The 25941-nt window shown below is 38.6% G+C and overlaps 1 protein-coding gene across 1 annotated transcript in view; it reads right to left on the bottom strand.

Annotated features, from left to right (window-relative positions):
• The window catches only part of CCDC180 (coiled-coil domain containing 180), a 29662-nt gene extending 4349 nt beyond the window's left edge, over positions 1-25313 (bottom strand). Inside the window, exons 1-34 of the mRNA XM_066556069.1 lie at positions 25284-25313; positions 24630-24754; positions 23884-24110; positions 22976-23058; positions 21642-21751; positions 21149-21259; positions 19965-20060; positions 19559-19722; positions 19275-19394; positions 18531-18610; positions 17476-17564; positions 16905-17024; positions 16109-16282; positions 15488-15603; positions 14138-14264; positions 13647-13710; positions 12808-13040; positions 12058-12176; positions 11345-11520; positions 10077-10257; positions 9392-9538; positions 8989-9133; positions 8665-8781; positions 8120-8242; positions 7155-7268; positions 6272-6510; positions 5637-5689; positions 4756-4837; positions 3689-3760; positions 2720-2786; positions 2381-2525; positions 1861-2021; positions 1537-1651; positions 933-1099 (exon numbers count right to left, since the gene is read on the bottom strand). Of these exons, the coding sequence (XP_066412166.1) occupies positions 933-1099; positions 1537-1651; positions 1861-2021; positions 2381-2525; positions 2720-2786; positions 3689-3760; positions 4756-4837; positions 5637-5689; positions 6272-6510; positions 7155-7268; positions 8120-8242; positions 8665-8781; positions 8989-9133; positions 9392-9538; positions 10077-10257; positions 11345-11520; positions 12058-12176; positions 12808-13040; positions 13647-13710; positions 14138-14264; positions 15488-15603; positions 16109-16282; positions 16905-17024; positions 17476-17564; positions 18531-18610; positions 19275-19394; positions 19559-19722; positions 19965-20060; positions 21149-21259; positions 21642-21751; positions 22976-23058; positions 23884-23981 (4008 nt within the window). The 5' untranslated portion in view covers positions 23982-24110; positions 24630-24754; positions 25284-25313. The remainder of the gene's footprint in view (positions 1-932; positions 1100-1536; positions 1652-1860; positions 2022-2380; positions 2526-2719; positions 2787-3688; positions 3761-4755; positions 4838-5636; positions 5690-6271; positions 6511-7154; positions 7269-8119; positions 8243-8664; positions 8782-8988; positions 9134-9391; positions 9539-10076; positions 10258-11344; positions 11521-12057; positions 12177-12807; positions 13041-13646; positions 13711-14137; positions 14265-15487; positions 15604-16108; positions 16283-16904; positions 17025-17475; positions 17565-18530; positions 18611-19274; positions 19395-19558; positions 19723-19964; positions 20061-21148; positions 21260-21641; positions 21752-22975; positions 23059-23883; positions 24111-24629; positions 24755-25283) is intronic.
• Positions 25314-25941: the final 628 nt, after the last annotated feature.

Raw genomic sequence — 25941 nt, 5'->3', positions numbered from 1 at the left:
CCTTTTAACTTGGCTCTGAAAGACTACACAAATATCAAACCCTGCCATTCTGCACCAGCTGCAGATAACAGACATAAGGCTCAAAGTTGCATATAAAAGCATCTTAAAGTGTCTCTGCATATTCTTAACATTGCCTGATATCTAAAGATCAAAAAACTGTAGAGTTTTGAGTACAGGTACCTAGAAGTTACACATTCAGGTTAACATGATAAAAACAGCTTCTAGCCAAAAAGATCATTTTGGAATTCAGGTACTTTGGGTGGAAGTGCTTAGCCCAGGTGTTACTCTCAATCAGGCATTTGTGTTTCTGTGCCTGTATGCAGAGTGAGGAGAAGAAGGAGATACTATGGAATTAAAAATATCAGTACTCTGCAGACAGTGTAGAATTTGGAGTAAGTGGCCTGAGAGAACTAAACAACAGGCTTTAATGCAGGGGAACCAACCTTCAATTAACCCAGGGATGAAGGGGGAAAAGTATTTTGATTCCTGAATCTCTCCTGTAAATTCAGCTTATTTCAGTTCTGAATCTTATGTAGAAAAGTGACATTATTTGCACTAATGAAATGCACAGAGAAGAAACCCTTCCAGGCATCTGTTATCTGGAAGTAAGAGAACTAACCAGAGGATGTCACCACCACAGCCAATACTCTTCCCCACCATTAAGCTCACAGACAGTAGATTCTATGAATGATATAAAATAACAGTAAGTTCCAAAATGTATCTAAGCAGTTGTGTGTGTGCAGATGTATTTATGACTATATTGATCTAATGCTGACAATTCATCACTTAAGAGTTTAGCAATATATGAACAGGATTGCTTAAAACTGAAAAAAATTTCAAGTTTCCTTTGGGGAGGAAAAATGTGTCCAAAATTCATCCTTCTTGCCAAATACAACATTTAAGTTCACATTAAGCAAGGGCTTTACAATTACCTGCAGCATCTTTGTGTTAAGGTGAACACCATCAGTTTGATCTTTTTGCCTTTTTATCTCCTCTTGGCACAATGCCTCCAGCTGAAGGCAGTTATTTGGGTGTCCTAGGGAGTAATGCAATTTTCTCCGGTGCGTAGTCTTGAAGCAAGTATGTAAGAAAGAAATGCCTTCAGTAAAGAATATACTGTGAGTCATAAAGAGGAAGAAGTAAACCACAAACATTTTCTATAAAGGTATTCAGAAAGACAAGGAAAATGGAGCTACTTCTTTGCTGTCTGGATATAAGCTTTGCAGTGCAATATGCACCAAATTGCCTCTCTGCTGGCCTCTGGTCTCACTTTGGGATTTATTTTCAATAAAAAAATCATCTCTCCTACCATGTGGTAAATGAAGTATTTTTATATCTCTATATTTGTAATTTTCACCTAATTTTTAATACTCAGACACAATCTCAAGACACTTTAGCATGTTCTGTGTGATCTCCATTATGATTCTGTTCTCAGTTCTGATATCGCTCGACAAAATTGCCTCTTTTATGAATGATGGTAAGTATAGTATTTCATTATCCCTACATCACAGTTCTTACAGTGGAGTGCACCCATACAGTAGGAGCTGTCTGGCCATACTCCAAGGTCACAGCCACCACAGAGCTGACAATCCAAGTGTAAGATGACAGGCAGAGCTGAGAAGATTAGAAAGAGGCAGCCCAGTGCTGGAAGCTGGGAGAGAAGGGACAGAGTTCCATGAAATCCAAAGCTTCCAGGAGAACTAAGCAGACTAAGTGCAAACACAGAAAACTGTATCTGTGGTCAGCTCAGCAGAGAGTGATGAAGCAAACAGTGAGAATGAGAAAAATAAAATGTTATCACTCTGATGCACTTACCATGGGTTACACTACAAAGCGTTCCAGAATGCCCATGATACATACCTTCATATCTTCCCAATCTTTCAGCTGTCTGTTGAAGAGATGCTGAATATGACCAGTAAAAGAGCTGAGCTTCTGCTCATGTTCTTTAAAAAGACTTTCCACAACCAGCTGGGAAACAGAAGAGAGCTCCTCCTCAAACCACTTCAGCTGATCCTGAAATTCTTTTTGGAAAAGACAGGGTGTGCATGTGACACAAACAGCCTGGAATTTTTTCTCCCAGAGACTGTGTCCCTGACATTCCTTTTTCTAGGTGCAATGCTTTGAGAAACATACACTTACTCAAAGATGTGACTTTGTACAGGTCTTTTAACTTAGTCAAGTGCCCTTTGCTACACTTTTTGTAGCTGATAAAACATACAAAAAGAATAATGGCTCAATTTCCAGTAAAGTCAACTGGAGTTTTTCCACTGAGTGTCATGGATTACGACAACAATGTAATTCTTGCTCACTGCAATTTTCACCTTACATACACATGAAAATTACATACAAGAAAATACAAGTCTTAACTGAATGAATTTACCTCCAAGACAGAAATTGTAGTAATCATCTGTCTGCCTTTGGTATGACAGTAGTTTCACTCTGATCATTTCTGCCCAATGTTCAAATGTGTCTGGCAGATCGTCAAGCATTCCCAAGTAAGGATTCTTCTTGTCTCCATAGAACTCCTGCAGAAGGGAAAGATAAACCAGAAAAATGTTGATAACACATTTAAACACATCATATCTAGGTAAGTAACAGTAGAAGAAGAAAGGAAAATTTCTGGACAGTCTACCAAATATTGAGAGAAGCAAATAATTTCTCTGACACAGGAGCACACCTATGAAAGCAGAACTGACTAAAGAACATGACATTTCCTTACCTCACCCAGGCAGAGCAAGGTGTTGTTACCATTCCAGAGAATATTCATAATAATCCCCTTAAAAGTACTGAAAACCAAAAAAATAATAAAAAAAAATTAAAATATCATCACACTGTTAAATAATCACACTGGCAATATTAATTGTTTTTCAAGTATTTTGTTCAGGTTAATTTTAGTCCATTTTTCAGAGCATACACAAACCAATGTTCAGAATGCCTAAGAACCTTGCCCCACATTAGCACAGATTCTCTTCATATGCAGCCAGGACAAGGGACTATTGTAATTGCTCACTGGAGAGCACTGCCATGTCAGTGTCACAAAAAAGCAATCTTAGCCAAATTCCTGTGCCCAAAGAGCTTACCATGCATTTCAGATAAAGCAAAAATATTTCAAGGTGGGTCTAGCTGTTTACTGGAATTATTTCTAAACACTTTATGGAATAAAATTCCCAAACACTTAAACATCTTAAGCAATAATTTGAATAGTTTTGCATGGCATGTACACAACATCTCAGTGCTATAGACTATAGTTGTACATATGAAGAAACAATATATAATTTTCTTAGAGAAGGGGAATGGAACCTTGTTTATTCCCATTAATGGAATACTGAGTAGAAGAATGAAGATATAAAATGTATTTGTCTTCTTAGGTGTGAAAATAATTGAAAAAGAGGCTATTTTACATTCCCCACCCACTTCCTATAAATGTACCAAAAGGGCTCCAATAAGACCTCCCACTTCAGACACCAGACAGAATGAACCAGATGCCTTACATCTTCACTATTATTATGCTGCAAAAAGGAACTGCTCTGAAAGTACTTTGACCTATAAATATCAAGGCTAAATTCAAAATTCAATGGTGAACTCTATGTCATAATGATAGACAGACAGATAGACAGACAGACAGATACATACACACATAGAGGGTTTTTATAGATGAACTTCTTTGTTCTGGAAATACATGACTTACTCAGACTCTGGAGGCTTCTTTCCAAATATCTGGGATCTCTCATCCTTGGTAAGAGATTTTCTGCCTTTTTCACTGGAAAGGAAAACCATTAATTTGAAACTATCCACAAGTGTTTTCTATCTCTGGCTGATGATTTGAACTAGTTAGTCAGTCATATGACAGACATGAAACTGGAGAAAAATTAGATAAAACCTAACTCTAGAACTAGTATTCTGCGTCCTGGGTCTGTCCAGGCCAGGGTTAATTTCTGCAGTAGCCAGGAGGGGATATGGCCAGGACCTGGAGGTGATTCTCTACCTCTCATCATTGTGGAGGTGGCTGGAAGGGTCCCTGCTGTTGGGGAATTTGGTGCAGTCTCAGGGGTTTGCTCATGGTGAGCATTTACACGTGAATCACTTGCCTCTCTTGCACACTTTGCTATTAACATTGCTGCTGTTACTATTAGTTTTTTTATCTCACTGCTGTTTCTAATAAATTGTTCTTATCTTAACTTTATTTTCACCTTTTGTGCCTCCAATTTTCCTCTCCAGCTGCTGCAGGGAAAGGGGAGTGAGCAAGCAGCACCGGGTTTGGAGAGTTTTGCTAGGAGCACAAAATTAGGAATACCATTCCTAAAACATGACAATATAAAGACAGTATTTCCATGGAAAAAGATTCTCAGAATTCTCTTCTAAACTCTCAGTTGCTCAAAAATTTTTTGTTGTTTTCACTATTACAATAGCTCATTTCATCAATCTGTGGACAAAGCTGAAGACAAACTATTTAGACACACCTAAAAATTAAGCCACATTGATTTAGGGGTTAGTCTATATTTCAACAACTTCAAAATACAAAACAGCAGCAGATGAAGAAGAATTTTATTTTTCCAGTCAAAATCTGGGGGGGGAAAAAACCCCACAAAGCTGATCATGTGGACATAAACAGCTAAGAGATTCCAAGTGATAAGCAGCAGATGGAAAGAAGGCTATACAAACAAGCACTAAGAATCTTTCAATGGATAGACAAAGTTTAGGTAAATTCTTGCATAGGAATATTTGAAATGGAATTCCTCCTTTTGGGGGTCTCACCTTTTTTTTCTCTTGGTTTCATCCCGAGATGACCTCTTGCTAGAAGACTTCTGAGAATGTGCATCAGACACCCTCTTCTTTACTGGGGGAAGAACTGCTTACAGTTAACAAGGAAAGAAGAATATTGCACAAATGCCAATTGAAGTACTTTTTGTGTGTGTATATATATATTGTATTCTTGTTTCTATAACATTTCCTTACAATATGGAGGGGACAACTACAGGAGCAATCGTTTCTGTCAGACAGTAACCTGCAGTAACCCAGAAGTGGAAACAGCAGTAAAGGTTATGTGCTGGGGCATGAGTCCCAGGAATGTCACAGCAGATACATGGTAGATGGAGGAAATTTAAAGCAAAGTGAAGGCATGTAAAGAAAGAGAATGAATGGGTTACATTCACAGTATTGGTGGTCATGGGGACTTGCAGATGTGAAGAGATTTAGGATGGCTTTGGAAATGGCTGGAAGAGTCAAGGTCTGCAGAAGAGAGATGAGGAAATGGGAACACTAGGTAGGAAGCATCTGGGGTTACCTCTGTGCTCACCTTTGAGCAGATGATGATACAGTGTGAGAAGGATCCCTGATTCTCTATATACTTCGTGATTTCTGCTCAATATTTCTTTTCCCAACCCCATTTCTCTTTTGCTATCACAAACACAGGCACTCTATAATATTATTATCTCTTTCTGCAGCTTTTATTGCTTTAGGAGCCCAAAATCATCTTTATCTAAGTAAAGATGGTCAGGGAAAGAGCTGAGAAGCACAACTATCTCAGAGTTCCCAGCATAGAAGCCACTGGCCTGGACCATGCTAGACCTGTACAATAAAATGCCAGGAACTACAATTTAGATGAAAAGAAAATATTAAAAGAAATACAGGCACACCTGGATTCTTTTTCCCCCGATTTAGGTCTCGGTATTTTTTTGATGGGTCAAATCTGAAAAGAAAAAAAAAATAAAGAGCTAAGTACTACTGCATACCCTATCATTTTATGTTCTATACTATATTATATAGCAAACTAGGCAATTTCTCTATCCCTATCATGTGCTAAATGAGTTAAATTTCTGAGATCATATTTAACAGATAGGATTACTTTTACAACTGACAGTGTATATAGAAGTAATTTCATAGGACTGATTGTTTAACTGGAATTTTGGAATTTCTACAAGCAAAACTGCATTCAAATACTATTTGGAAATCAAACATTTGTCACACTCTTCATTTTACACTTTGTATATTCAGTCAACTATTTGGCAGGTAGTCACCTTTAACTAAAACAAGGCTCTAGAAGACAAAAATTAAATACCTAAAATTGATCACTGTATACTAGATGTCACTCACAAAGGGGTATTTTTGGCTATGAGAAATCTTGGTTTCAAAGAGAAAGCAATCTCAGCTTAGACTGATTAGGAAATATTTAGTAGTATTACCTATGACCAGTCTATTCACTAGTTCTGGGCAAAGAAAATATAAGTAAAGACATGGACAGAAAACTACCTTTAGGCAAACAAGTACTTACCCAGCTAAATTTCCAATAGCTTTTATTGCTAAATCATCAAATATTGATGTACCCATTCCACTTGGATTTAACAAAGGGAATTTGTCAGGATCCAGTCCCATCACCATCCTTTTGCTCTCAGAACTGAGACTGTCTCTTGGAAGAGCAGGAGCAATGGAACCTTGTGACCTCCGATCCACGTCAGGAGTGGCTGAGTGCTCCTGCAATGTCCCATCTGTGCCAGGAGTGGTGAGGGCCTCCTGAAAAGGGAAGAAAAACAAAGCCCTGTAGACCACAGCAGGCAGTTAGTGAAAGCATTCCATGGACTGACTGACTACTAGAGAAGATTTTCTAAACAGACAATATCTTGCTTCACAGGCTCAAATAAATTTTTTGTCATTCTAACAGCAATGTTGTTACAGCTATTCAGCTCTAAAACACTTCAAAGCACTTAAGAGTAGTTTTTTATAATCATTTTTATAATCATCATACATAAACAGTGTTTAAGGATATACTCTTATACTCCCAGAAAAGGAAGGAAAGAAAACACAACTCGTTTGATAAAAACAAAATCCATTTGGGATTTAAAAAAAAAATAATTTAAAGAAACCTGTGAAATATGTACTTCTGAATAGTGCTACACCTTGAAAACAAACTCTTGTGAAGAACTGAGCAACTCATTGCAATGCCATGTATCTCTTCAGCATTTTGGAAACTTGGTGATTTACTCAGCCTCTTAAAAAGGCTGTCCTAATGTTACAGTGTCTTTGACATCTCAGCATAATGCAGATTCTCTTTTCATTTGAGAATTCAAAGCAGAAATTCTAAATAGCCATTAAAACATGTACATATGAAAATTCTCTCAATATTAAATAAAATACAGAGAATGGGAATGTTATCTTACAGTGGCAGGTGGGATATTTGTTTTTACTACAAAACAGTCAAGATACTTGCTCCTCTTTTCCAGCTCTTCCAACATCTCTCTGGCAAAAGCATACAATTCTTCAGCAGTTAAAGCCTGAAAGATATGATAAAACAGATGGTATTTACTAAACTGACTGTTCTAACCTTTTCACACATGCTGACTCTTGCAAACAATATTATTTGCCTTTGTTCTGTCACCAGTTTATGTACACAGATGTGGAAGCAATGAGATTCTATAAGAGGTTGAGGTTTTCATTTGGCAAACAGGAAAACAGGTACTGACTGTCCAAAAAGGACTGTTGGGGTTTTAAACCCAGCAACCCTCAACCCTCCTTGCCCTGATGGAATAGGGAGGAGAATCAAAGGAAAACTTGTATGTGAAGAACAGTTTAATCATTGAAAGTAAAGTGAAATTTAGTGATAATGGTAAATAATAATAATAAGAAAAAGTTAAAAACAACTGATGCACAATACCATTGCTCACCACCTGCTGACCAATGTCAGGCCCCTCTTCCTGAACCCAGAATGGCCCTTCCAGGTAACTCCCCCAGTTTATAGACTGGATATGACACTCCATGGGCTGGAATATCCCTTTTTTGGCCAGTTTGGGTCACCTGTCTCAGCTATGCTCCCTCCCAGTTTCCTTTGTGAACCTCCTCAGTGACAGAGCAGGAGACAAGGAAAAAAAAGTCCTTGACTTAGGATAAACAGGACTTAGCAAAAACTGAGTTATCAACACCATTCTTATTCTGAATCCAAACCACAGCACTGTAACAGCTACTGAGAAGAAATTAACTCTAGCCCAGCTTAATCCAGGACAAGGACCTTTCTGAGCAAAAATTCTGTGTATCTGCCCAGCCCCAAATATAAGGAAACATAAGTCTTCCTCAAAAATATTAGTTTATACCAAATTAATAACAATCAATAACAAGTCAAATTAAATACCATTACATGCTGATTAGAAGTTACTTCTTTATCTGCAGTAGAATGAACATAAGCATCTCTCTTCTGCGGAATCTTTTCCAGGTAAGACTTTATTGTGACTGACTGCAAATTGGAATTTGCTACCTAAAGCAGAAACAAACTTTAGGAAACTGGAAAAATAAAATCCCTACTCACAGGAATTTCAGAGGCTCCACTTTCAAACCAATAGAACCACTGATAAAAACTGGTTAAAAATCCCTGGTACTCAGAGGAGTAGCTGAAAACAATAATTTACAAAAGCAGCACTTCAATGTTTGCTGCACCACACAAAAATATTGGTGAATTCAGATGTACATTCTCAATGTGCTGCAAGACCATAGTGTTCCAGCACAGCTGCAGCAGCATTAAAAATAAACTTTTAAGTGGATAGTGACAGAAAACCAGTTTTAAATTAACATAAAGAATTATGTAATATTTGTCCACTATGAATTCAGCCAAAATCTCCTCAAAGGTATAAAAGAAAATTATATTGAATTTAAGCAAAGTTCTGATGTTCCTGTTTGTACCTCTGATTTGATTTGCTGTCGTAGCTTTCTCAAATATTGATGGACCTTCTCCATAAAGGCTCGGCTCAGAGACAAAGAAGCAAACTTTTTTCCACACTGCTTGAAAAGTTCAGTAGCCTTTAAGAATGTCAGAAACAAAAGACAGGACAAGATAATTTTCACTTTTTAAAACTCAAATGATAGAACTTGCCATTCTACTAATTTTTTCCATCATGTGACTGTGACAGGACAGACTTACAGTTCTAATCTGAAAGGAGGCTGACTGCAAATTGCATCAAATATGTCAATAGAAAACATCATTTGAAATAATATCATTCTGCATACCTGATTCAAGCAGCTCGATTTTATTTGCTCCACATCTGTCTTGACTGAACTTTCAACCAAGTCAATTTGCTTACTTTCTTTCTGGAGACACTCGTTGAAAAACTTTACCTCCTCAGATGCAAAGTTACCACTCTCCGAAAATAATCTGAAAGCAAACATATAAACAATTGGCTGTGAGTCATTTTACTCCAAGACCATTTTAGCTAAACAGCCCTGAAACAACACAAATGTGATGAAAACAGCAGAATAATTGTGGTTTAACAAGATACATTTCTTTTTCTAAATAGGAAACTAGATGAATAACAAAATAAACTTTATTTTTACTGTTCTGCCTATGCAACAAACACCAATTCACAGAATTAAGTCACCATTTATAAGCAACACTTCCATGAAATCTATGTACCTGCAACTTTTGAGAAAATCCACATTCAAATCCCTTAATCTTCCAAAAGCTTCCTCCAAGTGCTGCTGGTAACTTCTCACAGTAACCCTGATTGATTCCAGCTGGTTGCAGAGCTCTGATTCCAGATTATTGCTGGAAGAAGCTGACCTAACAGCAAATAATAAAAGACAGGGAAAACATGTCTGAAGAGGAACACACAGGATGATTCAGCAAGTGCTGGCTGTAAAGACATGAGAAAAACTGAGGACTCCAAAGTGATTTTTGACTCTCAAAGCAACTCCCTGTGCTGGGATGGTTCAGATGAACCCATGGAAGATATCAGCAACAGCTGATACTATTGGGCACTTTTCTTCAAAAACAAATAGTCAACTGATATTACTGTGCATGTTCAGTAAACTGGATAAAATCTAAACAGATGAAACATCTTTTCTGTTCATCATCACCTAAAGACTGCCAGCACTTTGAAAGGAGATGAGAATTCCCATGTGTTCAGTATTGATTTTAATTTCATCAGGGAAAGAGAATGAAATTCTTTATGTTTTCAAGTTTTATGAAGTAGTCTTCCTTGAAGAGCAGTTAGATATAAAACAGGTTCAGAATGCAAACCATAGACATCTCAGACAGCAATCAGGAGTATTTAACTAGGGGGATTCACAGCAACAGCAGTGGCACACTTCACACTTACTGTTCAGTCACGGGAGCGTGGAGCAAGTCATACTCCAAGGTTTGGACTCGGGAATGGAAGTTTGTGTTGAGCTTCTGTAGCTGGTCTGAAAATCTGAGGAATTCAGCTTTCTCCCTTTCCAGGCTTTCTGCCAGCATTGCACAGTGGCACTCAAGGTGCTCTTTGTGAAGTGACAGCTCCGCTGAGAGGAAAGGAAGTTTACAATAGGGACATTATTTCCTCTTTACTGTGAGCTAGCACAATGCCCAGTTAACCTGTGATCAACTGCAGCAGCAAAATAAACAAAGCCAGAGCTCAGAGTTGCTAAAATATACAAATTAAATACATTCAATTTCATTTCTTTGACTTTTCTCCTGTGAAAGACATATATCCTTAACAGCTCCTAATCCATTCAAACCACAAATGTCTCTTGTTTACACTAAGCATTTGCCTTTTTTTTTTGGTCATTGCTGATATCTCCATTATCTCTCTGTTGTCAGTCTTGTAAGAAAACTAAAGGTAATATTTTTTTAATGGAAAATACACTTTTCCTGGTTTTGTGAGGGAAAGAAAAAAATAGGTTTTGGTCTCTCTTCTGGAATGATAGCTGCATAAATCAAGAGTCAGCCCATCACCTCAAGAAAGATAGGAGAAGAAGCACCTGTTCTCTCTGCAGAAAAAGGGAAACTGAAAAATTATTTGCCTGTTCTTCAAAAGAAGAATTTTTAGCTTATGTATTAAAGACCAACAAACCAAAATATTTTTTCTCACCATAAAAACCAGACACTTCCCATGCAAAACAGATTTTCATTACAGGATGCTCTGCAGCTGCTCGGTGATATTTTACAAAGTTAAATCCTCCCTCTCATGTTTTTAGAAGCTTGGCCCTGACATTTTGGCTCTCTCAACTTGCTAATTTCTTTTTCTGCAACACTTTTAAAATATTTTTTGTACACCACAAACTCTTGTTAAATAATTTCAATGTGGATGAGAATTCACAAACATTGACAAGAGAATGTTCAACATCTTCTACAATCCAGTTGTTAATCAAGGCACTGCTGTCTATTTTTCCAAAAAATACACAGCACAAACCAAGGAAGAGCTATAGAACAGAAATGTCATTTAAAAAATATGTGAGTAACATAATATACTGGAAATTCATAGACACTCAACTGCTTTCTATTCTCCTCTATTACTGAGTCAACTACTGCTGAAACAGATTTTGGCCCACTTAGGACCATCTCTAAATGAAGACATGTGATTCTCAGAACACAAAAAAATGTCAATACCAGCTCGAACATTGTAGATATTTTTCTGTATCTCCTCCTGCTTTTGTTGATGCAACTTAAGATGCAGCAGGAGTATTGAATTCAGCTCCTCTTTCTTGGCAGCTACAAGGACAAAGGAGTTGGACAAGGATTCTGCAAACCATTTCTCCAAGTGTTCAAAAAAGCAGAGGCGAATCCTATGATTGAAAAAGAAATATTACAGTGAGGAATAGTAAATAATAAATAAGAATTTATTGAATATATTATTTCTAAGAATTCAACTTCTGGCTATAGGAAGGTACTGTTTCAGTACCATTTGCACAATACTGGTAGAGTTTTTGAGCTAGCTGTTTAGTACTGAGTACCATTTTACCCTCATGGCTCTGCAGTAAAGTTGGGCAAATTATTTGTCTTTCTGTAATATGTTTTCTCACTAAATAATTTTCCATAAAATATGAATTTTCTGTAAAGGTAAATGTTTTTGTGGTACTTTGACAGCCATGGATACAAAGCAATGTAAATATTTTCTCATATTTGTATAAATTTAAAAAGTGGAATAACATAATAATTGTATGATCATAATTTTATAATTAAATATCTAACGATATAAATATATAAATTATATACTAGTAATTAGATAACTTTTGCCTCTCTAGTCTAATGCTTCTTCTAAACAGCTGAAATTTGTCCATCACATAAAGAGAAAGAAAGAAAAGAAATTGTTCTCAGCTCACCTTTCTTTCAGTTCAACAAACATGGCTTCCGTGAGAAGTACATATTTCAGGTACCTAGGAAGTGATTCTTCTTCTTCATATTTTGTAAAATAACTCCCTGTGATGTCAGTTTTTCCTGTCTGTTCAAGTTCAAGAACAGTGTAAGTGTTTCCACTAGCTGTGGAAAAAATCCCTGTGGCAATTTCAGCACTTTCCCCCTCGCTGCTCTTGGCCACTTACTGGGAAATTGTGGGAAATTATCACATTACTCTTAAAAGTATCAGCATAGAATCAACAGTGCACCAGCAAGTGTAAAAATCCTAAGGATAGTTAGAATAATGTTCTCATTCTCAATTTGGACATTTATACAGTGCTGGCAATATTTATATATATTTATATGCTGGCAAGACATAGGCAGAGTTGACAATGTTTTAAAGGGTTTTTGTTATGGTAATAAATTCATGGAAACTGAAAAATTAATACTTAGGTATAAATACTTAGCTTAAAACATTCACCACAGGCTGAGGACACTGAAAGACAGATTAAAAAAATTATGCAAAGGGTTTCTACAAGGGTAAAAGATCCAAAAGAATGGTTGTGAACTGTTTTATTCACTCCATTTTCCCATAAAAATATCTAAAGCCCTGTGTGCTTTGTAAGCAAACTAAGCAAAAAATGACTTTCTACTCATTCTTAGCAAAACACTTCCTATTCCTCCTTATTTTGGACAAGACTGCCTTCACCTTCAAACTTATTCTCTTGCTCACTTACCTGTGTAATGCTTAGTTCCTGTTCTGCACGCTCATTTTCTTCACTTTTATGAGGAATACTCTCCTTTTCTTCTTCTTCTTCTGGTTTTTCCATTTCCTGTGCCAAGATCACCTGTTTCTCTGTTAGCTTTGTTTCTCCAGCTGACTTTTGACAACTGTCCCTATCTTCTGGCAGCAGTTGAGAGAGGTGATCATCCTGCTCTGCTCTGGGTTGGGATGTCCTTGCCTCGAGCCCTGGGGACAATTTTGGATGTCACAATGTCAGAAAGACATAAAGCTATTAGAGGAAGCTCCAAAGGAGGGACACAGAGATAGTGAAGGGTCAGGAGGGGAAACCATACAAGGAGTGGCTGAGGGCATTTGGTTCAGCTGGAGGAGACTGAGGTCACACCTCACTGGCAGCTGCAGCTCCTCTGAGGGCAGCAGAGGGGCAGCTTTGATCTCTGCTCTCTGACCAGGGACAGGGGAGGATTACACTGGATATCAGGGAAAGGTTCTTCCCCAGAGGGTGCTGGCACTGCCCAGGCTCCCCAGGGCATGGGCACAGCCCCAAGGCTGCCAGAGCTCCAGGAGGGTTTGGACAAAGCTCCCAGGGATGCACAGGGTGGGATTGTTGGGGTGTCTGGGCAGGGCCAGACTGGACTTTCACAAACTCTACGGGTCCCTTCCAACTCAGGATACTCTGTGATTTTCCTCTCCTTGGACAACGCTCTCAGCTTGCTGCTCCACCATATATTGACCTTCTGAAGCCTCAACTACTTACTTGCAGTTAAAGCAGAGTTCTTCTGGTTACAATCCAAAGAAATACAGATTGAAAAACAACCAAGCAGTTGTGTATACCTGTTTGGACTGTTGAGGTATTATCTTGATCTTGAACTGTGGAGTCTGTTGTGACTTGCAAGTTCTAAAAGCAAAACAACAAAAGACACCTGCCACACCATTTTAAAATATGGATTTGCTTTCTTCTAAGAAATCCATATCCCTTCTCAAAATGTATCTATTTCAGTAAGATATGATAGTCTTGAATAGATCACTAACTATCTAAATAATCTGCATCACTCAAATCAATTACTGTAAATGTGTTACCTTGTAGTTTTCTGTTCAAAAGGCAAATGAATTTGCTAAAATTCTGTTTGTAACAAGGACAGAGTTGAAAGTGTGGGACTGAGAAATAATTTGGTTTCCCTCTGCTATCTCTACCAAAAGCACTTGATTCAATGGCTGAAACAGTACTTTATATAATCTAAATTTTAAAGGTAATGTGAATTTTCTCTAAAGTGAAAAAGTAATACAGCAGTAAGGTTTTAAACCAGAAAAAATTTTCTTTTTACCTGTTTGACGATTTCCTTCACACTAAAATGCTGGCTGATGGATATACTGTAAGAAATCAACTCCCACAAAACAGCTTTTGGATAAGCCATTACTTCATTCATTATAATCTGCTTGAATGTCTCATTCCTGCCAAATTTAAGGTCACTGTTTAAGAGACTCAAGTATGTATAAAAATAAAATTAAGTGTGACTACAGTGCCTTTAAATCTAAATCTAACTTTTCTGATCCATCTCATAAAATCTTTAGGCTAAACATTGCCATTGATCTGTTTATAGTAAATACAATCACATCCTGCCTTGTTAGAGATTAGTTCATTACAAATAAACAAATGCACAAAAGTTAAGAAATATTTATAATAAAGCCTTTTACATCCTTCCTTTTGGATGGGAAACCATTCAAACTGCTTACATAAGAGAGGTCAATTTACTGTCTTCCATGTTAGTTCTGCACTGTGCTCAGCTGTGACTGAGCCTTTCTGGTTTATTTTCATTTTACTTGAAAATAAAAACTAATGGTTCAAGCTGAGTCTACATTCAAGAAGAATCAATGTTCTCATTGTTTTCATTTATATTTACATTTGCTTTGTCTCCTAAACAAAGACAATTATGGGGAATTTATGCATGTATTCAGATAGGTTACATTGTATTTTCACTTGGTCTGTTACCTCTGGCTTTTTAAAAATTGTTTGAATGATTATTAAGAGCATCAAACTCCCAACTCCAACCACAATCCCAGTATGAGGCGTGTCAATCTGCCCCTCATGTCCATATTGCTCTTCTAATATACCTCTGATTTAACAGGCAGAAAAAGCTTCCTAGGTGTGAGAACAGAGCTGCTTCCTCTCAGGTTTCACACCTGCTGCTAAGATCTTTAGCAAGGAGGGCAGTATTGTACCAGTTTTTATATGGTTTTTAGGGCTGAAAATGCCTAATCACGAGAAGGATAACCGAGAGCTTACCTAAGTAAATACTTTGGCTACTTAAAGATCTTAGTCCTTGCAACTTGGAATGAGATCAAGTCTGTGAGTGCAGATGTGATGGTGCAGACCAGCTTCTGAGTCCTGTGATTCAAGAATCTGAACTACTACTTTTACCTTCTGAGTGAGGCATGGATGTGATGGTATGCACAGTAATACTGATGTGGTATGGTTTTTAAAGGATAACAATCTGTCTTTGTCCCATTCCTAAACTGCATTATTTGCCTTAACCTTGTTCAATATGTACATTATTTTATATTCTTACATGAAGTCTTTTTCCATACCTTCACACAACAGCATAAACAAGGTGTAAGTAGTACCACCCATGTTAAAATATGCTTTACTTTTTAAATTTGCTATACAAAATTCATACCTCATTCTAATTTTATCTAAAGAAGAAAGGGCACTCTTCAAATATTCCTCCAACTCTTCTTCACAGCTGGCCATTTTCATTTTTTCCAAATTTGTATCCAGATTATCTTTCAGCACCTGAGGCCACATTAAAAAGCTAGTAAAAACAGTTTAGTATATACTAAAATCTCCATAACTATTTAAGATTGAAGTAATTTGATTATGTACATATATTCTACACCAAGACCTTAGCAAAACTCATCACCTATGAAGATCTTCCTAGATAATAAACAGCTCTGACATTGCCACCCCAAGTAGGCTGTTTTAACTATGAGAACTTGCCATCCAACCAGACTCCATACCTGCACAAGATCTCATAATAGCAACTTGCAGCCACTTTGTACTGAAAGCAGCAGTGATCTTTATCACTTTTGCCATATCAAGAATAAGACAGGATTGTCCATTCAGTGTGAATCGAGCAAAAATGCACCTGACAGAATGAAACTGAAAAGTAGAAATTCCAATATAAAAGTCAGATAGTATGTTTTTCATTTTATAGCAGCTATTTTGAATTCCAGAGGGTTCTTTGTATTAAGAAGTCCTTTCTTTACATTATGCCACATCCTTGTTTTTATGTTTATACCTGTATTATGTTATCCTTTTCCAATCTGTATTCATCTACTTTCTTCTGAAGTACATCTTCCTGCTGGGACAGTTGGAGTAGATGAACATCCCAGATATCCATGGCCTCCTGAACACAGCTGTACAAGCCTTGACAGTGCTGCTCATGCCATTTAGGCATCTCCTTAAAATCACTCTAAAGAAAAACATTCAAGTGAACAAGTTATTTTTCAACTGCTGGAAGGTGACATGAATGAGTAAGAGAATTTGTAACATGATAAAAGGAATTACATGACTGGTGTTCAACACTGTGTCTTCTATGTGGAGAGTAAAAAAAAAAAAAAATCCAAGTAAACTGGGTAAGAATGTGGATTTTTATTCTTTAAGCCAAGAGTATCAAAACTTTTGTTTATTCTGGCATCGTAAAGCACTGAATCATATTCTACAATTTATCTCTTTAGGAACAACTCCCCAGTCATTTTTATGCATAGAATCACAAAATGTCAGACTGGAAGACATTTGGGGATCATTTATATCTATTCCTTTGCCTTTTGGCAGATTGGGCCATACTTCATTCATCTCTATCATACATACTTCAGATATAAATTATAATAAAAATAAAATACATCACAAATAATGAACACAGTAATTATGAACTCTTCCACACCAAACTTTGTTTCTTTGCAGTGTTTAGTCATCCTATGAACCTCTCTCTAATGTGACATCAATAGCCTATGATGCAGAAGGCATTGCAGGTGGGAGCACAGGAAGAACAGACTAATGCCAAGGAGTGATAAAAATAAATGTAATCAACGTACATCCATGTGCTCCAGTTCTTCTTCAAACCTATTTTTTAGTTTCTCAGTCATCTGAAGCATGTTGGAATGCAAAACTTCAACATCTTCTGCTGTGCAAATGTTCGCATCCAACAGGGTCATCTAAATGAAAAGAATAGCAAATTATTGACATGCATGAATTTCAGAGGTCATGGCTAAACTTAGTGTTTCTTCTCTTGTGATGGACAGAGAAAGACTCAGCTTCCTAGACTCCCCATTCTGTTAGTAAACACTACAATTCAACTGATACTGAGGGAGAAATTGAGGCAGAGAGGTGGAATTTCTTTGCCAAGATAAGACAGATTTAGCACAAAGGCTGAGAGTCCTTGCACATAAATGCAGGATAGCACCCCCTTCATTACTTTTACACATTTCAAGTATAAATACCAAATACTACTGTGAAACCAAATGGGTGGTTACTCTTTGAACAGAAGAAGACAGAGGTTAAAAACTAGTTTCACTTGTTATCTCAATGTTTGGCGGATCCTCAAACACATTTTATTGTAATGACACACTGTACCATGGCTACCACACCCAAAGCTGGGACACTCACCTTGCAGGTCTGCACTTTTTCCTGACATTTTTCCTGGACCAGCTCATACTGGACATGCATTTTCTCCACACACTCTGCATTATGTCTGTCTGAATGATTTGGAACAGACAACAGTCAAAATTCTGTATTTCACAGTGCAGTGTGAAAAGGAAACACGACAGAGGCCCTGTGCTGAATCTCAGCACAGGGAACAGATCCCAGCAGTGTCTGCACACCCAAGTGACACTAACAACCAATCAAATAAGATGTTTTAATACACAGCTATTGCATTTGCTGGGACCCTTGTGGAAGGAAGGAATGATGAATCTGGCTCCATGTTCTCAGAAGGCTAATTTATTATTTTATGATACTATATTATATTAAAGAATGCTATATTAAACTACACTAGAGAATACAGAAAGGATACTTACAGAAAGCTAAAAAGGTAATAATAACTTGTGACTCTTTCCAGAGTCTCAACACAGCTTGACCCTGATTGGCCAATGAGTCAAAAGACACCAGAAATCCAATGAAAAAAATCACCTGTGGTAAACAATCTCCAAACTCATTCCACATGTGAACAAAACACAGGAGAAGCAAATGAGATAAGGATTGTTTTTTTCCTTTTCTCTGAGGCTTCTCAGCTTCCCAGGAAAAAATTCCTGGGCAAAGGCATTTTTTAGAAAATGTGAATGTGACACACAGCTGTTTATAGGCACACTACAGGACACAGAGAAATTAACTACCTCCAGTACTTCTTCCCCTCTTCTCCAAGAGTTAAAAAGGAGTATTTTGGTATGATTGAGAACTGATCCATGTCAAAATTAACCTTTTATTTCCCCAGATTAATTCTAACCAAGCCAGTTCCTGCTAGATGTCACCATGTACAAGTGTTTGTACCAGCCAGAGGAAAGTGATGTCATAGGCAGCTTCTTTGGGTCTTACTGCCAGCTCAAAGCAGCTGAGAAGGTATGTGGGAACACGTGGAACAAAGAATAAACCTGCACTTTCAAAGCATTGCCCAGGAAAAAAGAAAGTATTGCTTGAATCCCTGTTTTTATGATTTCTCAACTTACCTATACTTTTGTTTAAGTTCCCCAGAGTTCTGTACCATTCATTTATGTCAGCTTTTGTATGTGCTGGAGGCAACAAGGCACTATCAAAGTAGGAAACAAGAGTCAAGGGTCTTAAAATACAAACCAGTCATTTGTATATAAAACTATTATAAAATACAAAATTATGAATCAGAGTATCCATACTACTGTGCTTTATTTTATTTACAGCCATCTTGGCAATAAAAATCACCCAAAGAGATTGGTGTTGTTCTGTTTACTACCCAACAAGAAATTGTAATGTACCTTGTTCCTACATCCACTGTAAAAAAACTCCCTGTAAATATTGTAATGCGTTGCCCAAAAATGCTTTTGTGTTCAGGATGGATATTCAAATTCAGCAGTGTTAGATTTCTATCCATACTTCTCTCTTAATTTATTACACAGATTCAATCCCTATTTCTAGCTTTCCACCCATCTTTTGTCTGCCCATTTCTACCACGTTTCAAATGTCAGTAAGATTTACTTTTGCATTTCTGCATTTTTAGCCCTTGATCTCACAACCTTTTTATTGTAGCTGGTGCAGTGAAAATCAAGAATGCATTTTTTCCATTAAAAAGAGCTGTAGAAAATTAGGTTTAGACCCTTTCTTACTGCTGAATTTAACAATCACACACTGACAGAAAGCAAAGTGCATTTTGTAGCCAAGCCCCTCATTAACTCCAGAAAGAACTGTTTTCCTTTATGCTATATCCTCTTTTGCCATACCCAATGTGCTGCAAAACCTTCATTCTCTGTTCACTAAGTACAATCTGCTCCTTTATCATGTTTTCCATTTCCATTTTCACAGCTGGGGGATTCTGTATTTCTTCACTTGCCATAAATTCCCTGCAGGATGGAATAAAGATATGTATAATGGATACATGATATCATACATGATATGTATAAAGAAAAAATAACTTTTTTTAACTTGCTGTTTCATAGAAACCACGAGTGAACACTAGTCACTTTGTGTTATTCATTGTCTAAAATAAGATTGCAAAATGTCTGACCTGAAACTCTGAACTACACAGTTCTTTTGGATGAGCTTCCAGTCCTTGACTCTCTCTTGCCATTTCAGTTGATGCATTTTTTGTTTCTCAAGCCCTGATTTCATTAGATTAAAGAGCAGCTTGGCAGTTGCCCTCTCATTACCCAGCAGTGCTCTGTTTATATTCTGTGCATTAAAAAAATAAAACCAGGAGTAGAAGCAGCGTACAACATGCAAAACCAAAACAATTTGTGTCTTCTACACAAAATGAGGGAAAAAAGAATACAAATGATAACAAATACCCTGCAGAGTAGAAATCTCTCTATATTTCAGTGATTGATAGGCAGAAAAAAATTTATTTCAGCTGGGAAAAAAAAGATATTCTGGGAATATTCAGACTGTTATCCTGCCCCAGGTAAAACATTTACCATGGCCTTATCATTAATGAGCCTGTGAACATCAGGTGCCAAGAAGAAGGAAATTTCCTCCAGTTTCACAGTATATTTGGTGAGTACATCTGCTATCTGTGCAATAAAAGAATAAAGAAAAGCAACAACACAAAGTTAACTCAAATATCAGATTCCCAAGTTGAAAAACTACATGAAGAATTTTTCCAATAAAATGAATTCCATTAGATTAATTAATTATTCATTAATTAAATATATTAAAGTGAATTAAAATAAATTGGATGACACACAGATTAATATTTTAAAATTTACTTCTCAATCTTAGTTATCTTGAAGACTGTTTTTTTCAGTAATTCATAAAAATAGTAACTAAAACATCCCACTTTGCTACTACTCAGCTGATTTCTCTTTAATACCTGTGATAATTAAGTGCTCTGCAGACAGGCTGCAATATGAATTTAAAAATCAAACCAAATTCCTTTCAAATGTCTGAAGGGAATCCACCAGTGCCTGTTTTTAAGTGAACACAAAATTAAACCAAATGTGTTCATCTCTGACATTTGTTGTAACTAATCCAACAGAAAGGTTACTGGTGATACTCTTGGACCTTTTCATCATAGCTGAATCACAAAGAGAGGAGAAACTGGCACTGGTAGAACAAAGAGCTTTTCTTTGCCTACAAGGACAGTGCAGCAAGCTCTTCCACAGTCTATCCATTTTTTTATCCAAACATTTCCTATGATGTCCAATGGCTTTTACAGGTTAGGCTGAAGACAACAAAACTGCAACACGTTTGCTACTGACACCCAGCCAACCCAAACTAAAATCAAGCTAGGTCATGTCTATGCTCCTTCTCAGCTGCAGAACAGGTATGGCCCCCCAAAAATAACAGACCAAATGAAAGTTTGACCTACACAACCCTCCAGGGAAATAAAAGCAGCTCACATATTCCTTGCACCTTTAGTATAGGTAATTGTGAAAGAAAGAAACACCTTCAAACTAGGAAAACAGTAGCTTCTCTTGATTATGTGGGTGTAAAGTGAATGAATATTTTATTGGTGAAAAGAAAGCAATCACCACACAACAGAACTAGTGGCAGACCTCTGACTCCTGTGGAAACCAGCTACTCTTTGCTCTGCACCCAGCATTATATCAGCAAATAACATTCTTATGCTTAAATAACAGTTATTAAGACTGCAGCTCACTTTCATGGCTCGACTCCTTTCAATCTCCTTTAGGGATTCATCCACTGCCCTAATCCACTTCCTTCTGTTTGAGGACTCCTCGTGGATCATATTCCAGAGTTCTTCTAAACCCTGCAATAAAAATCTACTGTCAATTTCATTGAAAAGTGAATATATATAAAAGAAAATTTTAAAAGTAAAACCCCAAAAATTTAGGACTCCAGTGAGCCATAAGAAGATGTTACACAGAGCAGATACAAGTAACTGAAGTTGAGCCAATGCTCTGAGCTGCCTTACTTCATATGAGAAACCTTCCAAAGCCATGTCAGACGCAATCTTTTCAAACAGAAGTTTACTCTTTTCATCTGATTTTATCACTTCAAGCTGAAGGGATTCTTGAACATTCAAAACAGAGGCTTCCATCTCCTACAATGGTAGGTCAGTGTGATCATTTGAATATTGGGCTCTCACCTTAGAACAGCACTCAAAACTGGATTAGAAACTCCTGCCTTACCCTGCCAATGCAGTCCAGCTCCTGCTGCATTTGGGTCACTGCTCTGTGGTGACGCTTCTGCCGCCGTTCTGCCAGGTACCTCCATGCACTGCTGCCTGCTTCCTCAGGAACTGCCAGGGAAGAAATGAGGATTCTATGGCCTGGAACTGCTGCTGCAGAACATGGGATGCAGGAAAAATAAACCCCTAAATCTGCACTATGACTGCTGTAGTTAGTGAGGCTTTCACAGTGTGCAACATCTTTCCATGGGAAGTGCAATCTTAGCAAATGCAGGTTAAAAATACTAAGGCATGTTTTAAAATTTCCTTTATTAACTTCTGATTTTCAGAAGGATAATAGCATGGAATTATCAACTAAGCTCAGGTATGATGTAAAAAAATTGCAACATTTCAGGAATGAGATCTGATTACATCAAAACTGGAATTTACCATCTAAACATAACCTGTGATTGACTGACAATTTCACAACTGGTTTGTTTTTTTTTCCTGTTAGAAGACTCTTCATCTTCAAAATTACCTACAAATCATCAAAATGTATCAGGACTTTTCTGAGCTTGATTTTTGTTGCCCTGCAGGAGAAAGAGTCCCAATCTGGGTGTAACCAAACTGGGTATTATACTCCCCTCTACCTCATTTTGTGCTGAGCTGTTAATGATGGGTGGTTTTCAGTGCACATCTGACCCCCAGGATTCAAGCTGGGTGTGAAAACGAGACAGACAAACCCTGCAAGGTGAAGTGGTGTTTCTTTATTCTTAAAATGATTCAGCTGGAGAAGTAGCACCATCACCCATCCAGTGAGGGTCATCTGTGCTAATGGGTCATGATGAACTGATTATGCACTGACAGCAGCATGGGCAGCTGAAACGACTATCATGGACTCCAAAAATATTCTAAGACTCATGGGATTACATCATTCCATTCCATTGAGAGCCTCCCTGCACTGGGGGATGTACCACCTGAACCCCATTGTACATAATTTAGGCTGTCTGGGGACTGGGACACCACCACCACTGGACATCCAGAGGAAGACCTGAACTTCCACAAGACCACCCCTTCTGACAGCACTGCAACCCTGACCAACAGAGTGCCAGGCTGTACTCTGACTTGGTGGTTTTCAACCAGTTTTTCTGTATCATTGCATTTCCTGTAATCTTCCTATTAAATTGTAACTCCAATTTGATATCTCTCACAAGGTATTTGCATGGGGTTAATTTTTCCTGCTGACTGACTTTCAAACCAGCACAACTCTGTACCTTGTTCAGCTAAACCTGTTACATGTACCACATCTCCTGTGAATGCAAATTAAAATAAAGCATTAAGGGAAACCAGTTTTACCAACTACATCAGGCAGGCCTCTGACTTTCTCAGCTGAACTTGTATCTACCTTTCCCCGTGCCTCTGGAAAAGTTGTAGATTGTCTGAAACAGAAGGAGAGTAAAGCTTCATTTTGTACTAAAAGTGCATCAGAAGAGGACTAACATAATAGTATAATACACTTTAACTGGCAAAATGTACCATTAAAATGAACATAAGTATCATTCTAAATTTAAAGAATGCAATTCAAAGAATCAAAAAGTTGCTTCTTCTGAGACAAACTGAAGTCTGGATAGATCCCAACTTCAAATCTATTAGGATGGCATTAGAGCAATACATGCTAGATTTAGAACTTGTAAATTACAGAGACTTACAGAATAGCTCTAAAATGTAAAAAACCAATGAACTCTTAAGGAGACACTAGCAAGAAATGTGGAAATAGCCTTTATCTGCCCAGTGCTTTTCCCAACAGCTGGGGCACTGTGTTTCTCCTTGGGGTCAGTGAGAATCCCTGTATCATTATTCAGCAACTGGCTTAGGGTAAAAAAGGATGGATGCATTAACTTCATTGTTGTTCATTACATTATCTTACTGCATCATCATGTAAGCCATTTACTTGGAAATACAGCCTAAAAAATATGTGTCAGACTGGGTGTATATGTAGATTGCTATGAGCAAAGACAATTTCTTTTTAAAAGGAAAGCCATACAATATGCCTGCCATTGCAAATATTAGTCTGTTAGCCTGCACTTCAACAGGCAGCAAGCAGTTCATTATACTAAATTTACATTTGGCAAGGAGATAGACTATTACAAGTTGTTAGTGCTATGACCAAGAATTCAGGAGTTTCTAATTCCCAGTGAAAATCTGTCAATTTCCTACCTTTAGTTATGAACATATAATTGGGGTTTTCTGCTTCTGTTCCCTACCTGTCTGACTGTGGTGTTTTTGTGAAGTCACTGATGGGTGTTTTTCCAACACATGTTTTCTGTTGATTACTCAGGGATGGCATGGCATCAGCAAACATTTCTGAATGATTATTTAGAGTGAGCTTTTTACTCGTCTTAGAGCTCCTTGTCTTCTTTCCTTCATCCAAAAGGTGGGCTAAGTGCACCTTCAAAGAACCATAATCTCAACAATCAGAATTTCTTCAAACCTACAGAATGGAAAACAGCAACAAAATAATTAATGAAAAATAGTAAGGGAAAGACAGCAGAAGAGAAAGGTAAAATAATGAACCCTAAAATAACGAACCCTACATGCCACACACACAATCATTTTCATCTAAGGCTAATTTCAATATGAGAAAAAAAAAAGGATAATCTTTTCCTCAGAGAGGAAAAGTGGAGTAACTGGATCGTGTTGCCTTGCTTACAGTTACCAAAACAGTTAACAGCAGAGTGAGAAATGCCTGAATCTGGCTAACTATGCTTCTAAATGTTTTACTGCTGTGTTATGATTCTGCCTTCAGTTAATATAACCTGATATACAACAAAGAGATGGGAACACATGTAGATGCATTGGAGAGCATATGCTGGAGATAACACATTACTTTTTTACTAAAACAAACCAAAACCAGAAATGTTGAAACTGACCTGGGGTCATTTCAACAGCCAGAAAACTGACTAACACAACCAACTCCTTTGGCTTTTGCCAAATCCTTTGCTTTTTTTACCTTGGCCTTGAAGATCTGTTTGCAGCCTTCCTCTTGTGAACATGTCACTCCCGTCCTGTTGAGAACTCGCGGCTCATTGCAGCTGACTGGCCGGGCCTGCTTCCAGAAGAACTGGCAACCACAAGCTGGGAGCCAAGAGGAGATACAACACTTCACTTGGAAAAGGGCCTTCCCTGTTCCCTGTATCACAGAATGGTTTGGGCTGGAAAGGACCTTAAAGATCATCCTAGATCATCTTCCAACCTCCTGCCACGGGCAGGGACAGCTTGCACTATCCCAGGGTGCTCCAAGCCTTGTATAGCCTGGCCTTGGGCACTGCCAGGGATCCAGGGGCAGCCACAGCTTCTCTGGGCACCCTGTGCCAGAGCCTCAGCACCCACACAGGGAAGAATTCCTGCCCAATATCCCATCTAACGCTGCCCTCGGGCAGTTTGAAGTCCTCCCCGTGTCCTGCCACTCCAGACCCTTTTCCCAAGTCCCTTTTCAGCTCTCTTGGATCCCCTTTAAGCACTGCAAGGGGCTCTAAGGTCTCCCTGGAGCCCTCTCTTCTGCAGAGTGGACCCCTTGCAGCTCTCCCAGCCTGTCCTAGAGCTGCCTTCAAAGCAGCTCCGGGATACTCCCTCCTAACAGTGAAACTCCACACTTGCCGCTCACCTGCCAGCCCCTGCGGGTGTCGCTCGGGGTCGCTCCCCGTCCCCCACAGGGCCCTCAGGCGGAGCCACGCGTGCCGTTGTCAGACCAACGGGGCGGGGGGGGAGCGGGGCCGGCACAGCCTCGCCACGGTGCCCCCCGGTGGCCGCTGCCGGCAGCACCCGGCTGCCTTCACTTTATCCCGGCCGCTGCCTCCTCATCCCGGCTGCCTTCACTTTATCCCGGCCGCCTTCACTTTATCCCGGCCGCTTCCTCATAATCCCGGCTCCCTTCACTTCATCCCGGCCGCTTCCTCATAATCCCGGCTCCCTTCACTTTATCCCGGCCGCTGCCTCATCCCGGCCGCCCCTCGCTTAATCCCGGCCGCCCCTCCTCATCCCGGCTACCCCTCGCTTCATCCCGGCCCGCAGCCCCGGGAGGGACCAGAGCTCCGGAACCGTGGCTCACAGCCCCGGTTTGTGTTTGTCCCTGCACAAGGCAGGCGAGACTTCCCACGTCCGCACCTTCCAGCTCAGCACGGGAATGAGGTTCCTCCAGGGAAGTGGTCGCAGCAACAAGCCTGAGTTCAAGAAATATTTGTACAATGCTCAGGCACATGATGGGATCGTTGGGGTGTCATGGAGGACGAGGAGCTGGGCTGGATGATCCCGGTGAGTCCTTT

Source organism: Molothrus aeneus, chromosome 9 (genome assembly GCF_037042795.1).
Source record: "Molothrus aeneus isolate 106 chromosome 9, BPBGC_Maene_1.0, whole genome shotgun sequence".
Classification (NCBI taxonomy): Eukaryota; Metazoa; Chordata; class Aves; order Passeriformes; family Icteridae; genus Molothrus; species Molothrus aeneus.
Note: the sequence above shows the minus strand (reverse complement) of the source record. Positions and strands in the feature narration are given on the sequence as shown.